The sequence below is a fragment of the Nannospalax galili genome, unplaced genomic scaffold (assembly GCF_000622305.1).
Source record: "Nannospalax galili isolate Female #2095 unplaced genomic scaffold, S.galili_v1.0 scaffold44, whole genome shotgun sequence".
Taxonomy (NCBI): Eukaryota; Metazoa; Chordata; class Mammalia; order Rodentia; family Spalacidae; genus Nannospalax; species Nannospalax galili.
Window position 1 is genome coordinate 1,392,412 of NW_008355789.1, and position 14,387 is coordinate 1,406,798.

The window sequence follows — 14,387 nt, forward strand, 5'->3', positions numbered from 1 at the left end:
TGCAATAGTTCTCAATGATTTAGTTATATTCACATATACAATAAAGCAAATGTTAACAGTGAATTTCTAATTGAGTATACAAGGATTCTCTGAACATTTCTTTCAATGGTTCCACAAATAAAAATTATTTCTGAAGAAAAAGTCAAAAAAATTACAACCTTTTATGGTCATATAACTCTGAGTAAAAGCCCTACCATTCCATGAGCCTGTAAGGCTCTACAACCTGTCCTCCAAAGTCCCTAATACCATCTTCTACGAGTCACATATTCCTGGCTCATCCACTCCATTCCATTCACCTAGGTTCCTCACTGTTCTGAACACATGAAGCACATCCTTGTCTTAGACCCCCTTCTACTTTCTACTCTTCCCCTGGAATATTTTAAGGTGGATTATTTTTTACATGCTTAATTAATTCTTATTTTATATGTATGAGTATTTTGCTTGCATGTATATAAGTGCACCATGTGAATGCAATGCCCATGGAGGTCAGAAAAGGTGTCAGATCCTCTGGAATTAGAGTTACAGACAGTTGTTAGTCACCATGTGAGTGCTAGGAATCGAACCTGGGTCCTCTGCAAGAGCAGCCAGTGCTCTTAACCACTGAGCCATCTCTCCAGTCCCCCACTCTTTTTTTTTTTTTTCGGTCTTTGAGACAGGGTCTCCCTGTAGCCCCAGCTGTCCTGGAACTCACTGTGTGGATCAGGCTGGCCTTGAACTCACAGAGATCTGCCTGCCTCTGCCTCCTGAGTGCTGGGATTAAAGGTGTGCTCCACCATGCTCGGCCTTCTTTTTTTTATTATTAAAAATTATTATGTGCTGAGGAGTTGGTTCTCTCCTGCCTTTACTAGGATTTCAGGGATTGAACTTGGGTTGTCAGACTTACATGGCAACTGCTTTTAACTACTGAACCATCTCATCAGCCCGGCCTGGAAGATTTTTACTACAGATATTCACAGGTCATTCAGAGATTCAGAGAGACCTTATCTTTTTTGGTCTTTTTGAAACAGGGTCTCCCTGTAGCCCCAGCTGGACTAGAGCTCACTATGTAGACCAGACTGGCCTCGATATCACAGAGATCCATTTGCCTCTGCCTCCCAAGTGCTGGGATTAAAAATGTGTACCAACATACCCAGCAAGACCTAATCTATTTTTAAAAAATCATCCTAGGGGCTAAAGAGATGGCTCAGTGGTTAAGAACATGTACTGCTCTTCCAGAGGATCCAAGTTCAGTTCCCAACACCCATGTCACATGGCTCACAATCAACAGTAACTCCAGTTCCAGGGGATCTGAAGTTTCTGATCTCTGTGGGCATTTGCACAAATGTCCATATCTATACACTGACACACGTGTATACATAATTAAAAATAAAATAATCTTTGTGTACACAGTACACTCTCAATAAACATGTAAACTAATTAATTTTATGATACCTATCTGGCTCACATAGTAAGTAACTCTTTCTTGCCTACCTTAGCATTCTTTCCAAATGTGTTGTTTACATTCAATTCTTTTTTTTTTTTTTTTTTTTTTTTTTTTTTTTTTTTTTACAGATATGACAGGGTCTCCCTAGTCACAGCCCACCTGGAAGTCACAAGATGAACCCGGGTAGCCTCAATCCACCTGCCTCTGCCTCCCAAGGACTGGGATTAAAGGTACACACCACCACACCCAGCATCAATTCTCATTTATAAAAATAAGTCAGTGAAACAAACAACAGAAAGAAGCAACACCTCATTATCTCAATGTATAAAGGAATAGCCATGAAAAATCCTTGATTTTACTGTCAGACTGAGGAAAAGAGAAAAATAACTCTGTAGAGACCAGGTGTGGTGGTACACACCTTTAACCCCAGGACTCAGGAGGCGGATCTCTCTGAGTTCCAGGTCAGCCAGGGTTAGATAAATGAATAAGACCATGTCTCAAAACAAACAAACAAACAAACAAACGAAAAACCTCTGTACACTGACAGAACAGAACTAATGGAACATCACTTCTGGTGAGTTCTCCCAAGCCTTTATAGCTTCAGTCAGAAGATGTCCAAGACAGTGTTCCCCTCCCAAACTAGAGTTCCTACCAAAAAGGCCATGATAACAGCCAATCAGAAATGTTAGCCTATTGGGGTCCATCAGTTCACCATCTACCTGAAAAAGGCTGTAACAGCCCGTGACCTTTACAGTCAGCCCCACTTATATAAATTTGGAAAGAAGGAACCCCAGTAGGCCAAGAGTAGTGATAACACTGACTTACGCTGTGAGTAGAGCAGAATTTGAAACTCCAGAAGGGCACAAGTAAAAAGCTGAAACACATTCTCCACCCCGAGCAGTTCAAAGACCTCCTTGACAGGAAAGTCAAATAGGGGAAGCTCACTGGTACTTGGTCTCTGGCAGATAATTGGCCCATAGACCCCAGAAAACTTCAAAGAGCGGCCAGGAGGTGGGAGTGGCACCTCAAAGAGTACGTTGTATATGTAGCTCTCAAGGGGCAGAGGAGGGGGCTGAGGTGATGTGACTGCCTGGTGGAGTTGCTCCAGAACACTCCGGCATGCCTTCATGAAGGACATGGGAGTGATTAGGCAGATGCACTTCGAGACGTAGAGTGTGTCCCGGCTAATGTCATAGGAGTTGAAGCGTTGCAGCTTGGTCCCAGGAATGCCTTCACCATCTTCCATGCCACTCTGGTCACCACCATCAGCAAGAGGAACATGTATGACATCATACTCAGCATTGTGCATGTGGTAGAGGGTCTGCATTGCACTGCAGATCTGCTTGCTAGTCACTTCTTCATAAAAGGTGAGGGCAAATCCAAATGTCCGAGAGCCATCCTCCCTCGTGATAATAAAGGCATGGAACTGCGGCTCCCTGGGATCAGCCTGGGTCTTGAATGCCAGCCCTTTGGGCATGCATAGCTGAAAAAAAAAAACAACAGGGAAACAATAAGCAGTGAGAACACATACCTAGCTAGCTATAATCTACTGTGCTAGATGTATGTCTATCTGCCCTAAAGCTCCCCCATGCTAATAAGACACAAACAAGTACATAAAATTGTAATACAATTACCAGTGCTACAATGGTTAATACTGATTATCAACCTGGCAAGATCTACGATTGCAGAGGAGACAAATCTCTGGGCATGCCTTCAAGGGAGTTTCTAGATTGAGTTAAATGAGGTAGGAAGACCTGCCCTAAATATGGGCAGGACATTCCATGGGTTGGAGCCCCAGACTGAATGAAAAGGGAAAGTGATCTAAGTACCAGCATTCATCTCTCTCTGCTTCCTGGCCATGAATGCAAAATGACCAGCTGCCTTATGCTCCTGCCACTGTAACTTCCCCACCATGAGGACTGTACCCTCAAACTGTGAACCAAAAGAAATCCTTCCTTCTTAAGTTGCTTTCATCAAGCATTTTGTCACAGCAACAAGGAAAGTAACTAACACAAGGGCTAAACTAAAGTATATTCAAAGCACTAGAGGAACATAAAACAGACAACTCTGCCTGGAAACGTTAAAAAAAAAAAAAAGCTTCAGACATGAGGTCAGGTCATACTAGAATTCATCAGGTAAACAAGGAAAATAAGGACAGTTCTGGACAGAAAGAAAATTCACAAAGCTGTGGAAGTAAAAGAAAGTCTGTAGAAACTAGGCAACAGTGGGTGGCTGAGCACAATGGCGTAACAGAATTACATGCATACTAGGAGATGATGTGAGAAATGCCTCTGATAGCTTCATGCCTGATATGAAATCAGCTTGCAAACAGTTTTCTATTCTATCTCACAACATTGTCTTCAATAAAACTTCTCATATCAAAAAGGTTCTCATTTCATATAAACCAAGGAGATGACATCAAAGAGTAAAGATTACTTTTTCCACATTGATTCAGATGCTTAATATAAAGAAACTGATAGCTGAGGCTGGAGAAATGGCTCCGTGGTTAAGAACACTGGTTGTTCTTGCAGAAGACACGGGTTTGAATCCCAGCACCCACATGGCAGCTAACAACCATCCTTAACTCCAGTCCCAGGGGATCCAACAGCCTCTTCTGACCTCTACGGTCATTACACAACATGGGTGCCCTTACCTACATGCAGGCAACACATGCATACACATAAAATAAAAATAATAAATAAATAAATAACAAACTGATAGCTAATCAAACTGCCCTCAATCCATCAGTCCTCATTTCCCAGTTTTTTGTGGGTTTTTTTTTTTTTTTTGGTCTTTTTTAAGACAGGGTCTCCCTGTAGCCCCAGCTGTCCTGGAACTCCCTATGTAGACCAGGCTGGCCTTGAACTCACAGAGATCCACCTGCCTCTGCCTCCCTCCCAAGTGCTGGGACTAAAGGCATGTACCACCATATGCCCAGCTTCATTTCCCAGTTTTATGTGAACCTGGCTCGACAAATGAAGTACCAAGAGCTTGGGTTAACAAATAAAGACCTAATTTATGATATATTCATTGGCCTTCCACGTAATCTCCCAAAGCCTTTTTGTTTCTAGAATACAACATGTAAAAATGAAATAAGCAGCTGAGCGTGGTGGTGCATGCCTTTAATCCCAGCACTCGTGAGGCAGAGGCAGGCGGATCTTTTTGAGTTCGAGGCCAGCCTGGTCTACATAGTGAATTCCAGGACAGCTGAGGCTACAGGGAGACCCTGTCTCAAAAAGACAAAAAAAAAAGAAATAAGCAATGGATTAGGACTCAAAAAACTTACGGTCCTCTAAAACTGTTTCCTCATCTGTGCAACAATAATATAGTTAACTCTATTTCAGAGGGTTATTGAGGGTATCAAATTATAGAAGGCTTATTAAAATTATAATAGAGGTCTGGGGAGACGGCTCAGTTGGTAAAGCACTTACCTCACAAACATGGTGACCTGAGTCCAATCCCCAGAACCTAAGTAAAAAGCTTGGTAGCATGGCTTGGCATTTGTAATCCCAGAGCTAGGGAGGCAGAGACAGGAGGATCCTGGGGTTCAATGGCCAGTCAGCCCAGCCTCCTTGGTGAGTTCCAGGCCAACAAGACAAACAGCAACAACAACAAAACCAGTGGAAGACTTCCAAGGAATGACATTCAAGGTTTATCTGAGGAATACCCAAGGTATGCCCATGTGCACACACAGAGATGAAAAACCAAACCAAACCAAACCAAACCAAAACAAACCAAACCAAACCAAACCAAACCAAAACAAAACAAAACAAAAAACTATAACAGAGCTAACACAAAGATGTGGTTAAAAGCAAGAGTCTGGGCCAGGTGTAGTAGTGCACACCTTTTGTCCCAGCACTCAAGAGGCAGAAGCAGATGGATCTCTGTAAGTTCCAGGCCAGCCTGGTCTACATAGTAAGTTCTAGTCCACCCAGCATTACACAACCTTATCTCCAAAATCAAACAAAATTCATTTCTGTTATATTTGTCTGACACAATACAGAATGAAATAAAACTGCTTTGAACTTCACTCATCACGTTATCACAATGCAGTAAGCAATCAACAGCTTGGTGCTCCAAGTAAATTCACTGACTCAATACTACAGCTGTCTGAAAAAATGGAAACGTGATTTGGGGTATATTTAATATATTCTGGATGTCTGATACATTGATAAAACACATAGAATCGTGAGCAATATGTACTACAATCCTCCTTCTTGACTTATTAGTATTTAGTATTGGGGTACACTTCATTGGTGCTTGCCTAGCATGCACAAGGCCCTGGTTTGTTCCCAGCATCCCAAAATAAAACAAATTAGTGGTACTTGATGGGCACTGCTGCCATACCCATAATCCTGCTATGAATTACTCCACAAATGATCCCATGGCTAACAAATACTAACCATTCCCACTGCATCTTGGTCAAAGGGATTCCATTCTACGTTCTCAGGATATCGGGCAAGGACCTTAGACTTGAATGTTCGTCTCAATGGTGTCTGCTCAAAATTTTCTCCTGAAAGAAAAAGAATGAAGCAAATCATCTCCACAAAGTCCCTTTCAACCACAGGGTTATGAACATCAGAGCTTGGTAGTCCAGCAAAGTGCAGAAATGAAGGCAAGGGTTAGTATGCCAACCATCGAGGAGAGGCACTGAAGTTACTGTGTCAGTAAAGAAGCTGAAAAGTTGGAGCACAGTCAATAGGACACACTGTCTTAGCTTTCCTCCAAAGAAAATCATTACTGCAACCCAATGGTTAATTTTCTTGTACAAGGGGGCGAAGCACAAGGAATGAAAGGGGACTGTCCATCTTTTCCTGTGAAAGCCACATTTAATTTGCCTAAAATCAACTGGAAACATGATAAAAGAGTAACATTTTAAATTCAGAATAAGCTATACATGTCCGTGATAATAAAAATAAATAAATAAAAAGAGACCCCAAAAAATACAAAAAACATTAAGGAGGATGACTTCACTCACAGTCCATTTAGTGGGCTATTTTGTCAGTTCAGAATCATTTGAAATTTCTAAAATTCTCTTTTGTTTTTCTCTTCCTCCTCCTAAGAACACTAGAATATACTGAAATAAGAATACTAAAGTGAGGAGGAAAAGAGCCAAAGAACCCACAACATAGAGGGCTACAGATCTAAAAAATCTACTGGTCAAAAGGCACAAGAAGGTTAGAAAGCCAAAGGGTGCAAAACCCATTGGAGAGACATGTCTGAGAACCACCAGAGAGCTTTGGGTGTGCTCAGTTTTGTTTTGTTTTTACCTTCAGTCGTACTTGGAATGAAAGGGCTGGCACCATCCCTGGCTTTAGAAGCCTGAATGTACTGGCATAATGCTATATAATAAATGAAACAACAAAGTATTACAATAAAGCAGTGTTATGCCAATTTTCTATGACTCCAGCATAAAATACATTTTATATCACAAAACAATAACTATATACATATATATACATATATACATATATATTTACCCAAAATAAAAAATTTCACAAAACAATACTTACCCTTGCTATATATGCTCTTTTATACTTTCTTTTTTTAAAAAAAAATTGATTATTTGTATTTTATGTATATGACTGTATTGCCTGCATGTGTGTAAGTGTACCCATGATGTACAATGTTGGTAGAGGTCAGCAAATCCCCTGGAACTGGAGTTACAGACGGTTGTTAGCCGCCATGTGGGTGCTGGGACTCAAACCCTGATCCTCTGCAAGAGCAGTCAGTGCTTTTTACCACTGAGCCATCTCTCCAGCCCTCATTCTATCTATCCTATATCATTAAAACAAAATATGCTGACTGAAGGCTGAGTGTGATAGTTCATGCCTGTAATCTCAGCACTTGGGAGACTGAGGTAGGAGGACTGCTTAGAGTTCAAGGCTAGCTTGGGCTACAGAGTGAGACCCTACCTCAAAAAAATTTTTTTTGTTTGTTTGCCAAGCATGGTGGCACACACCTTTAATCCCAGCACTTGAAGGCCAAGGCAGGTGGATCACTATGAGATCTAGGCCAGCCTGGTCTACACATTGAATTCCAGGCCAACTGGGGCTACAGAGAGTCTCCAAAAAAGTAAAAATAAAACAAAACCATGACTTTCAAAGTCAACCTTGCCTACATAGCAAGTTCCAGGTCAGGGGCTGGAGAGATGGCTCAACGGTTAAGAAACTGGTTGTTCTTGCAAGTTCCAGGTCAGCTGGGACAGGGAGACTCTGTCTCAAAAAAAGACCAAAACACAACACAAAACAAAAATTACTATAAAGACATTAGGGCTGTATCTGAAAGTAGACCAACCCAAATATGCATTTTTCTTCAAAAGTTTGGGACAAGTTAAATGTACCTAAATAGCTCAAACAAGTTTGGTAGATGTCATAGAAAAATACACAGGAAACATGATCGTGGACAGTTCAGGTAAACTCAATACTTTAGAACTTACTTACTGAATGACCATGTGAAATGTGGGACTTTGGTACTATGGAAGGCAGAGATGAACCATAACACCTACAGCCAAGGAACTTATTGTCAAATATACAAGAAAAAGAAAATACATGAACAGTCACTTCACAGAAAACCTACTATCTGGGAAGCTCTACAACTTCAGCCACATGATACACAGGATTCTAGACAACAGAAGTCTATCCCAGTTAGTGTTTAGACTCAAGGGGGCTAATAACCATTAAGGGAGATGCACTGATTGTCATTACAAGATGAGATAGACCTAAAGTCAAAAAGCTCTCACCCCAAATCATCCCAGAGTCACCTTTCAGGTTTCTTTGTAAAAACAAAAGTTTAGGGCTGGAGATGGTACAATTGGTAGAGGGCTTGCCTAGCATGCACAAAACCTTGGGTGAAGGCAAAAGGATCAAAAGTTCATGGTCATTTCAGCTACACAGAGTCTGAGGTCACCGGGGCTACATGAGACCCACTGTGAAGGGGAAGGGGGCATGTTCAAAGTACCTGTAGAAAAAACTAATTCCAGTCAGAGTTACCAGTTTCTAACTAAAATCTTTTCACTAATGAGTGTTTGTCCACTATCAGAAACAGCAGCCCATGTAGTCACTATTTCTGTCAAGACACAGCCTTCCTTCTGTAGCAAAGCAAGCACCTCTCATTCCCAACTCCTTCTTCTAAGTTCATTCTTCTGAAACTTTCTTTTTGAGCACATTTCATCTCTCAAAATATATTGGGTAATCTTCACTCAGGAAGACTGGCAACAGCAGCAGGCAAAAGATCCACCAGAGGCCTGCAGCTTATGCAGAGCAGTCTCAGTGCTCTGAGTAGCACCTGCAAGAATGACTGAAGGCAGGCCTACACTCAGTGCACAAGTAGCCAAGCAGCGAGCAGGTGGCATAGTGATCTTGTCTGCAGGCTGAACTTCCCAGAATGTATTTTTAAACTACCTTCAGTTCTGAGAGAAGATGACTATTTCTTCCTCCTAAACTGCTTTACTTTTAGTTATCAGTTTGCTCATTTCGTCCTAATTCACCCAGAAAATCCCCTTAACAGCCATCTACAAAGCATCTGAACATAAAGAATCAGTCAGGGCAGCTACCACCAACCCAACTGAAAGCTTCTGGGAAAAGGCATTTTCCTAAGATAGCTATGATGTGCCCCTAAGACAGGATGGGCCTTCAGAGGTTGGAATGGGGACTAAGAGGGAAACCACAGTAGCCAGAAGGACAAAGCATGGAGCATGGTGAGCAGGACAGCTGGTTGAGTGTGGCTGAAGTGGACGCAGAGGCTGTGAATCAGAGGGAGAGGTGGCCTGAATGGGCTCTGTCCTCTACCACCTCTCTACCTTGTGGGCCTTCTATCAACAGGAAATCTTGACAAGAATCAGGGTCTGACTAAAGTTATTACCCAAGTACCAACTACAAAGTCCTGTGGACAAGATCACACCAGCAGCAGGAGCACACTGTACCAGAGAAAGGGGATAGAGGCATACAAAGAGGTATGAAGGCCCTGGGAACAAGCCGTATTCATCTCAGCCATCCCACAAAAAGCACCAGGTCAAAGAAAAGGGATTCACAAACCTAAGATCTTTTTGTTGATATGATTCAAACTTTATTATTTATGGAGGGCTAAGTTTTAAAATGTAGCAATAAGAAAACACTATCTCTGTCCTCTGATCTCAACACACGTACCATGGCATACATGGAGACAGTTGAACTGTTGTTCTCTCTAGGCCCAAGACAGAAGTCCATGACCTCATGGACTGACTCAGTTCACTGTTACTAACACCATGCTGGGTCTACTTCACATCTGTGGCAAGAGTAACAGAACCGTTTTCCTCAGGCAGTGGCTATAACTAGGCTGATATGCTACCCTTTGTATACTAGCATTCTGGGATACCCTAGAATGATCCTCTGGTGACCAAGTAGTGCTACTTGTTGGGGAAGAGTTTCTTGACTGCACTGAAAAATGCCATTTAAGCTGGGCATGGTGGGTGGCACATGCCTTTAATCCCAGCACTTAGGAGGGAGAGGCGAGTGGATCTTTGTGAGTTCGAGGACAGCCTGGTCTATATAGTGAGTTCCAGGACAGCTAGGGCTACAAGGAGACCCTGTCTCAAAAAGACAAAAATTCCTGAAACAGACCATTCTGCCAAAATAGTACTGCTACCAACTCACACTTCTACTCTTGACAAGTTACAGGGCCAACCTGTTTTGCCTACAAGTCTGTGCCCTGCACTTCCATTTTCCCTGCTTTCCAGATAATTTCTGAATCCCAATACAAACCAGGCAGCATTTCCTGTCATCTCTATCGGGGCTCAGTGTAGAAAAGAAGAAAATGCAAATTTCTAGTTAAATGAGAATTAATTAAAAAGACTTTTTAAATAAAGGCACCTTATAAAGACCCCCTCAAGCCAAGTGTGGTTGACACACAACTATATTTCTATCACTCTAGAGGCAGGTAGATTGGTCACAAGTTTGAAGACAACCTGGACTATAAAGCAAGACCCTGTCTCAAGAAAACAAAATAAAAACAAAATACCCACCGGGCGTGGTGGCGCACACCTTTAATCCCAGCACTTGGGAGGCAGAGGCAGGTGGATCTCTGTGAGTTCAAGGATAGCCTGGTCTACATAGTGAGTTCCAGGACAGCTGGGGCTATAGGGAGACCCTGTCTTAAAAAGACTGAAAAAAAAAAAAAACCCACACGATTAGAGTTGTTGTAGAGTTTTGAAGCTGTCACCTTCCTTATCTCCTCTTCATGTGAAGCTAAGTAAATGTGCAACTCCTATAACTTAAAGTTAAAAGGGTAACCAACTGTTCCTCAGAAATAAGACCTTGTACCTTGGTCCACAGCTGACTGTGTGTTCAGCAAGCAGACATTCAAAGCAAACACACAGAAGCAGGCAATGAATTGCCCCCTACCCTGGACAGGCTACAGAGGCCCTTACACAAGGACTATTCCTGGAAAGTTGCTCAAGCCTTTCAGTAAAAAAGTCAAGAGAAATGGGGGTACTTTAACTGGAGAAGGGTTAGACAGGAAGAAAGGAGAGATAAATTATGCTTAGCTGATGTGAAAAACCAGAGGGAAATGTGTTAGTTCAAAAGCCTGCTGAAAAATTCACATACAATATCTACATGTGTCCATGTGTATAGCTGCAGGCTATATAACAAGAACCAGTGCCAGACAGGAGAAACCCCCCTTCAAGTGTTGGCCAGGATAGTCCAAGAGACTCCCAAAATTACACAGGCTATTGCTGCGGTCTTTGTCTCCCAGAACTTAAAGGTAAGACCCTATTGCTGAAGATAGGATATACTTTGGACACAGAACTTGGAGCAATAGGGCTGGAACTGACCTGGAAGCCACCTCCCTGAAGGCTAGTTCTCATCGTTTTGGGACACTACGCAAGCTGCTAAAGAACACCAATTCATTGTTCAACCCCAGCTCTAAGGCCTAATAACCACAACAAAGACTGATACAGCAAACTATATTGGTGCAATAATGGCACTTTTATCTTGGGGGTAATCAACAGCTACCAGATTGGACTTAAAGCCCACTCAATGGGAGATAACTCATGTGGTACTGTAAACATAGCCAAATACATATGGCTGGAAGGGTCATAGATCTCAGAGAAAACCCTAAGGCTGTCACATTCCTAGACAAATGTAATTTCTTACTATATGCTAAATATGGATCCCAGCCAGGCATGGCAAAAAGGAACTTCAGTCTGGTCTACATAGCAAGTTCCAGGCCAGCTGGGGCTACAGGGAGACCCTGTCTCAAAAAGATAAATAAATAAATAAATAAATAAATAAATAAATAAATAAATAAATAAATAAATAAATAATAAAGGAATTATCCTTATTATTTACAGACAAGTATGTCAATCACCACTCATCAAAGAAGTTCCTTTTGCAACCAATGGAGACTATTGTAGAGTTTCACAACTGGTCACACATGGAGCATCTGTAAGATGTCGAACCCTAAGTGACACATATACAATGGAACCTCTACACCTAAGGCTCAGGGATCATAGTGGAACAAGGGGTAGAGAGAATACTAATGCATCTCTCAACTCTCAACAAAGAAGCTCCCTTATGTAACAGAGGGCAATGAACAAAAAAGGCCACAAATGGCCTAGCATAGAGAATAACAGTGTGGGTCCCTGGACAGGACTCCTATATTAAACTCCACCCACCAAAAGTTCAGGCACCACAGGGGAAGAGGGAAGTGGAAAGATTGTTAAGAGCCAGAGGAGAAGAGTCTTATAGGCTCCAGGGACCTTGCTCCTATGAATCTACAGCAATTGTGTCAGCAAGCACAAGACCTGTGCAAACTTAAGCATACAAAAACCCAGCACAGAACTAGGGAAATGGGCAGCAGGCTAAAATCTTAGCTGAAAAATTGACAACTGATTACTGCTGGGTGGGGGAGAGCTGATCTTCTTTAAGGGAAAGATTCTAGATAGGCTGACTAGACATCAGTAGATGAACTTGCACTGAGGGACATCTGGGTACACTAACTTGACTCAAGAGGCTTTAATATAAATGACAGAATCCATGAAATCTGGTGGGGGGGGCTATGGGCAGGTGCAGATAGGGAGGAGGTATAAAGATGATTAAGATGTTTTATATGAAATACACAAAAATTCAATTAAAAGTATATGAGAGACAGAGACAGAGACAGAGGTCATCTGTTACTCTTATGGTTCCCCTGGAGGCAGATTTGCTCTCTTTCTCAACATGTTTAGTCACATAACTTTTATTACTCTTACTGGGGCTTTGCCGGCTGTTTAGCATCTTGTAAGTACCAGACTTAAACCAATTCGTATACCTACTATTTGACCAGTTTTAACAAAAAAACTGGGTTGAGAACCTATCCACACAGATTGTTCCAAATCACTTTTAGGACAATTTTTGGGGGGGGGAGGTTGTATTTTTTTTGTTTGGTTTGGTTTGGTTTGGTCTTTTTGAGACAGGGTCTTCCTGTAGTACCAGCTGGCCTGGAACTCACTAAGTATACCAGGCTGGCCTTGAACTCACAGAGATCTGCCTGCCTCTGCCTCCCAAGTGCTGGGACTAAAGGCATGTGCTACCACACCCAGCCTTTCTTTTTGTTTTGAGACATGGTCTCAGATAGCCCAGGCTGACCTCAACTTCTGATAGTCAACCTTGAACTTCTGATCTTCCTGCTTCCACTACCTAAGTGCCAATATTACAGACGCATATCACTATGCCTGGCTAGGAAAAGACTTGAATAGCTAGGACTATTTCTTCCCTTTCAGACCATCTAAATATCCTACAGGGAACACACATTTATTGAGGTAACATCACAGATTTGGACAATTTTCTGTTTAGTAGGGGGTATAACAAGTTGTCAAAGCTGGTCTTTTAGCTAAGAAAACCCATCCTTGGGGCTAGAAAGATGACTCAGTGGTTAAAAGCGCCGATTGCTCTTGTAGAGCAGCCGGGTACAGTTCCCAGCACCAATAGGACAGTTAACAAGCAGCCACAACTCCAGTTCCAAGGGATCTAATGCCCTCTTCTGGTTTCTGTGCGCACTGCACACATGGGTATACACGTATATGCAGGCAAAACACTCATACACATAAAATATAATAAATAACATAAAATAAAATAAATAAAATATAAAATAATTTTTTTTTCTAATTTCATTTTTTTTAATTAAAAGAAGCAATAGCTTGCACCTTTAGTCCCAGCACTTGGGAGACAGAGGCAGGAGGATCTCTATTGAGTTCATGGCCAGCCTGGTCTACATAGTGAGTTCTAGGCCAGCTGGGGCTACAGGAGACCGTGTCTCAGAAAAAAAAAAAAAGGACCAGGTGTGGTGGTAGTACACACCTACTTGATCCCAGTCCTCAGGAGGCAGAGGCAGGGGGATCTCTGTGAGTTCAAGACCATCCTGGTCTCCATAGCAAGTTCCAAGCCAGCTGGGGTTACAGGGAGATCCTGTCTCAAAAAACAAAATAATAAAATTTATAAAAAGGGACCTGCCTATTCATGTGGTGTACCTACATACATGCATATGTGCAGGCAAAACACTTATACACATAAAATTAAATCAATTGGAAAAAATTTTAAATTTGAAAAATAAAAAGAAGGGGCCACCTGTGAGATGGCTTAGTGGGTAAAGGTGCCTGCTACCAAGCCTGACAACCTGAGTTCAATTCCTGGCACCCACACATGCACGCGCACACACTGCACAATAAAATAAATAAAATGTAAAGGTAAAAGAAGGAGGAGGAGAACGTGTCCAGGCTGGGCATGGCGGTGCACACCTGTACACCGAGCACTCGGGAGACTAAGGACAGACTAAGGATCCAGAGAGTAAGGCCAGCCTGGGTTACATAACAAGAATTTGTGGGGGTTAGAGATGTATCTCAGTTGGTATTTACCTAGCATGCACAAAGCCCTGAATCTGACACCTAGCACCACATGAAACTGGGCATGGTGGCTCATGCCTATTGTTCTAGCACTCCTGAGGTAGA

The 14,387-nt window shown here is 42.1% G+C and overlaps 1 protein-coding gene across 2 annotated transcripts in view; it reads right to left on the bottom strand.

Moving 5' to 3' along the window:
- Positions 1–14,387, bottom strand: part of Dennd5a (DENN domain containing 5A) — a 108,883-nt gene that overhangs the window by 64,214 nt on the left and 30,282 nt on the right. For both annotated transcript variants that reach the window (XM_008853448.2, XM_029556291.1), the window contains exons 2-4: positions 6,694–6,765; positions 5,827–5,936; positions 2,249–2,906 (exon numbers count right to left, since the gene is read on the bottom strand). In XM_008853448.2, coding sequence (XP_008851670.1) covers positions 2,249–2,906; positions 5,827–5,936; positions 6,694–6,765 — 840 coding nt within the window. The remainder of the gene's footprint in view (positions 1–2,248; positions 2,907–5,826; positions 5,937–6,693; positions 6,766–14,387) is intronic.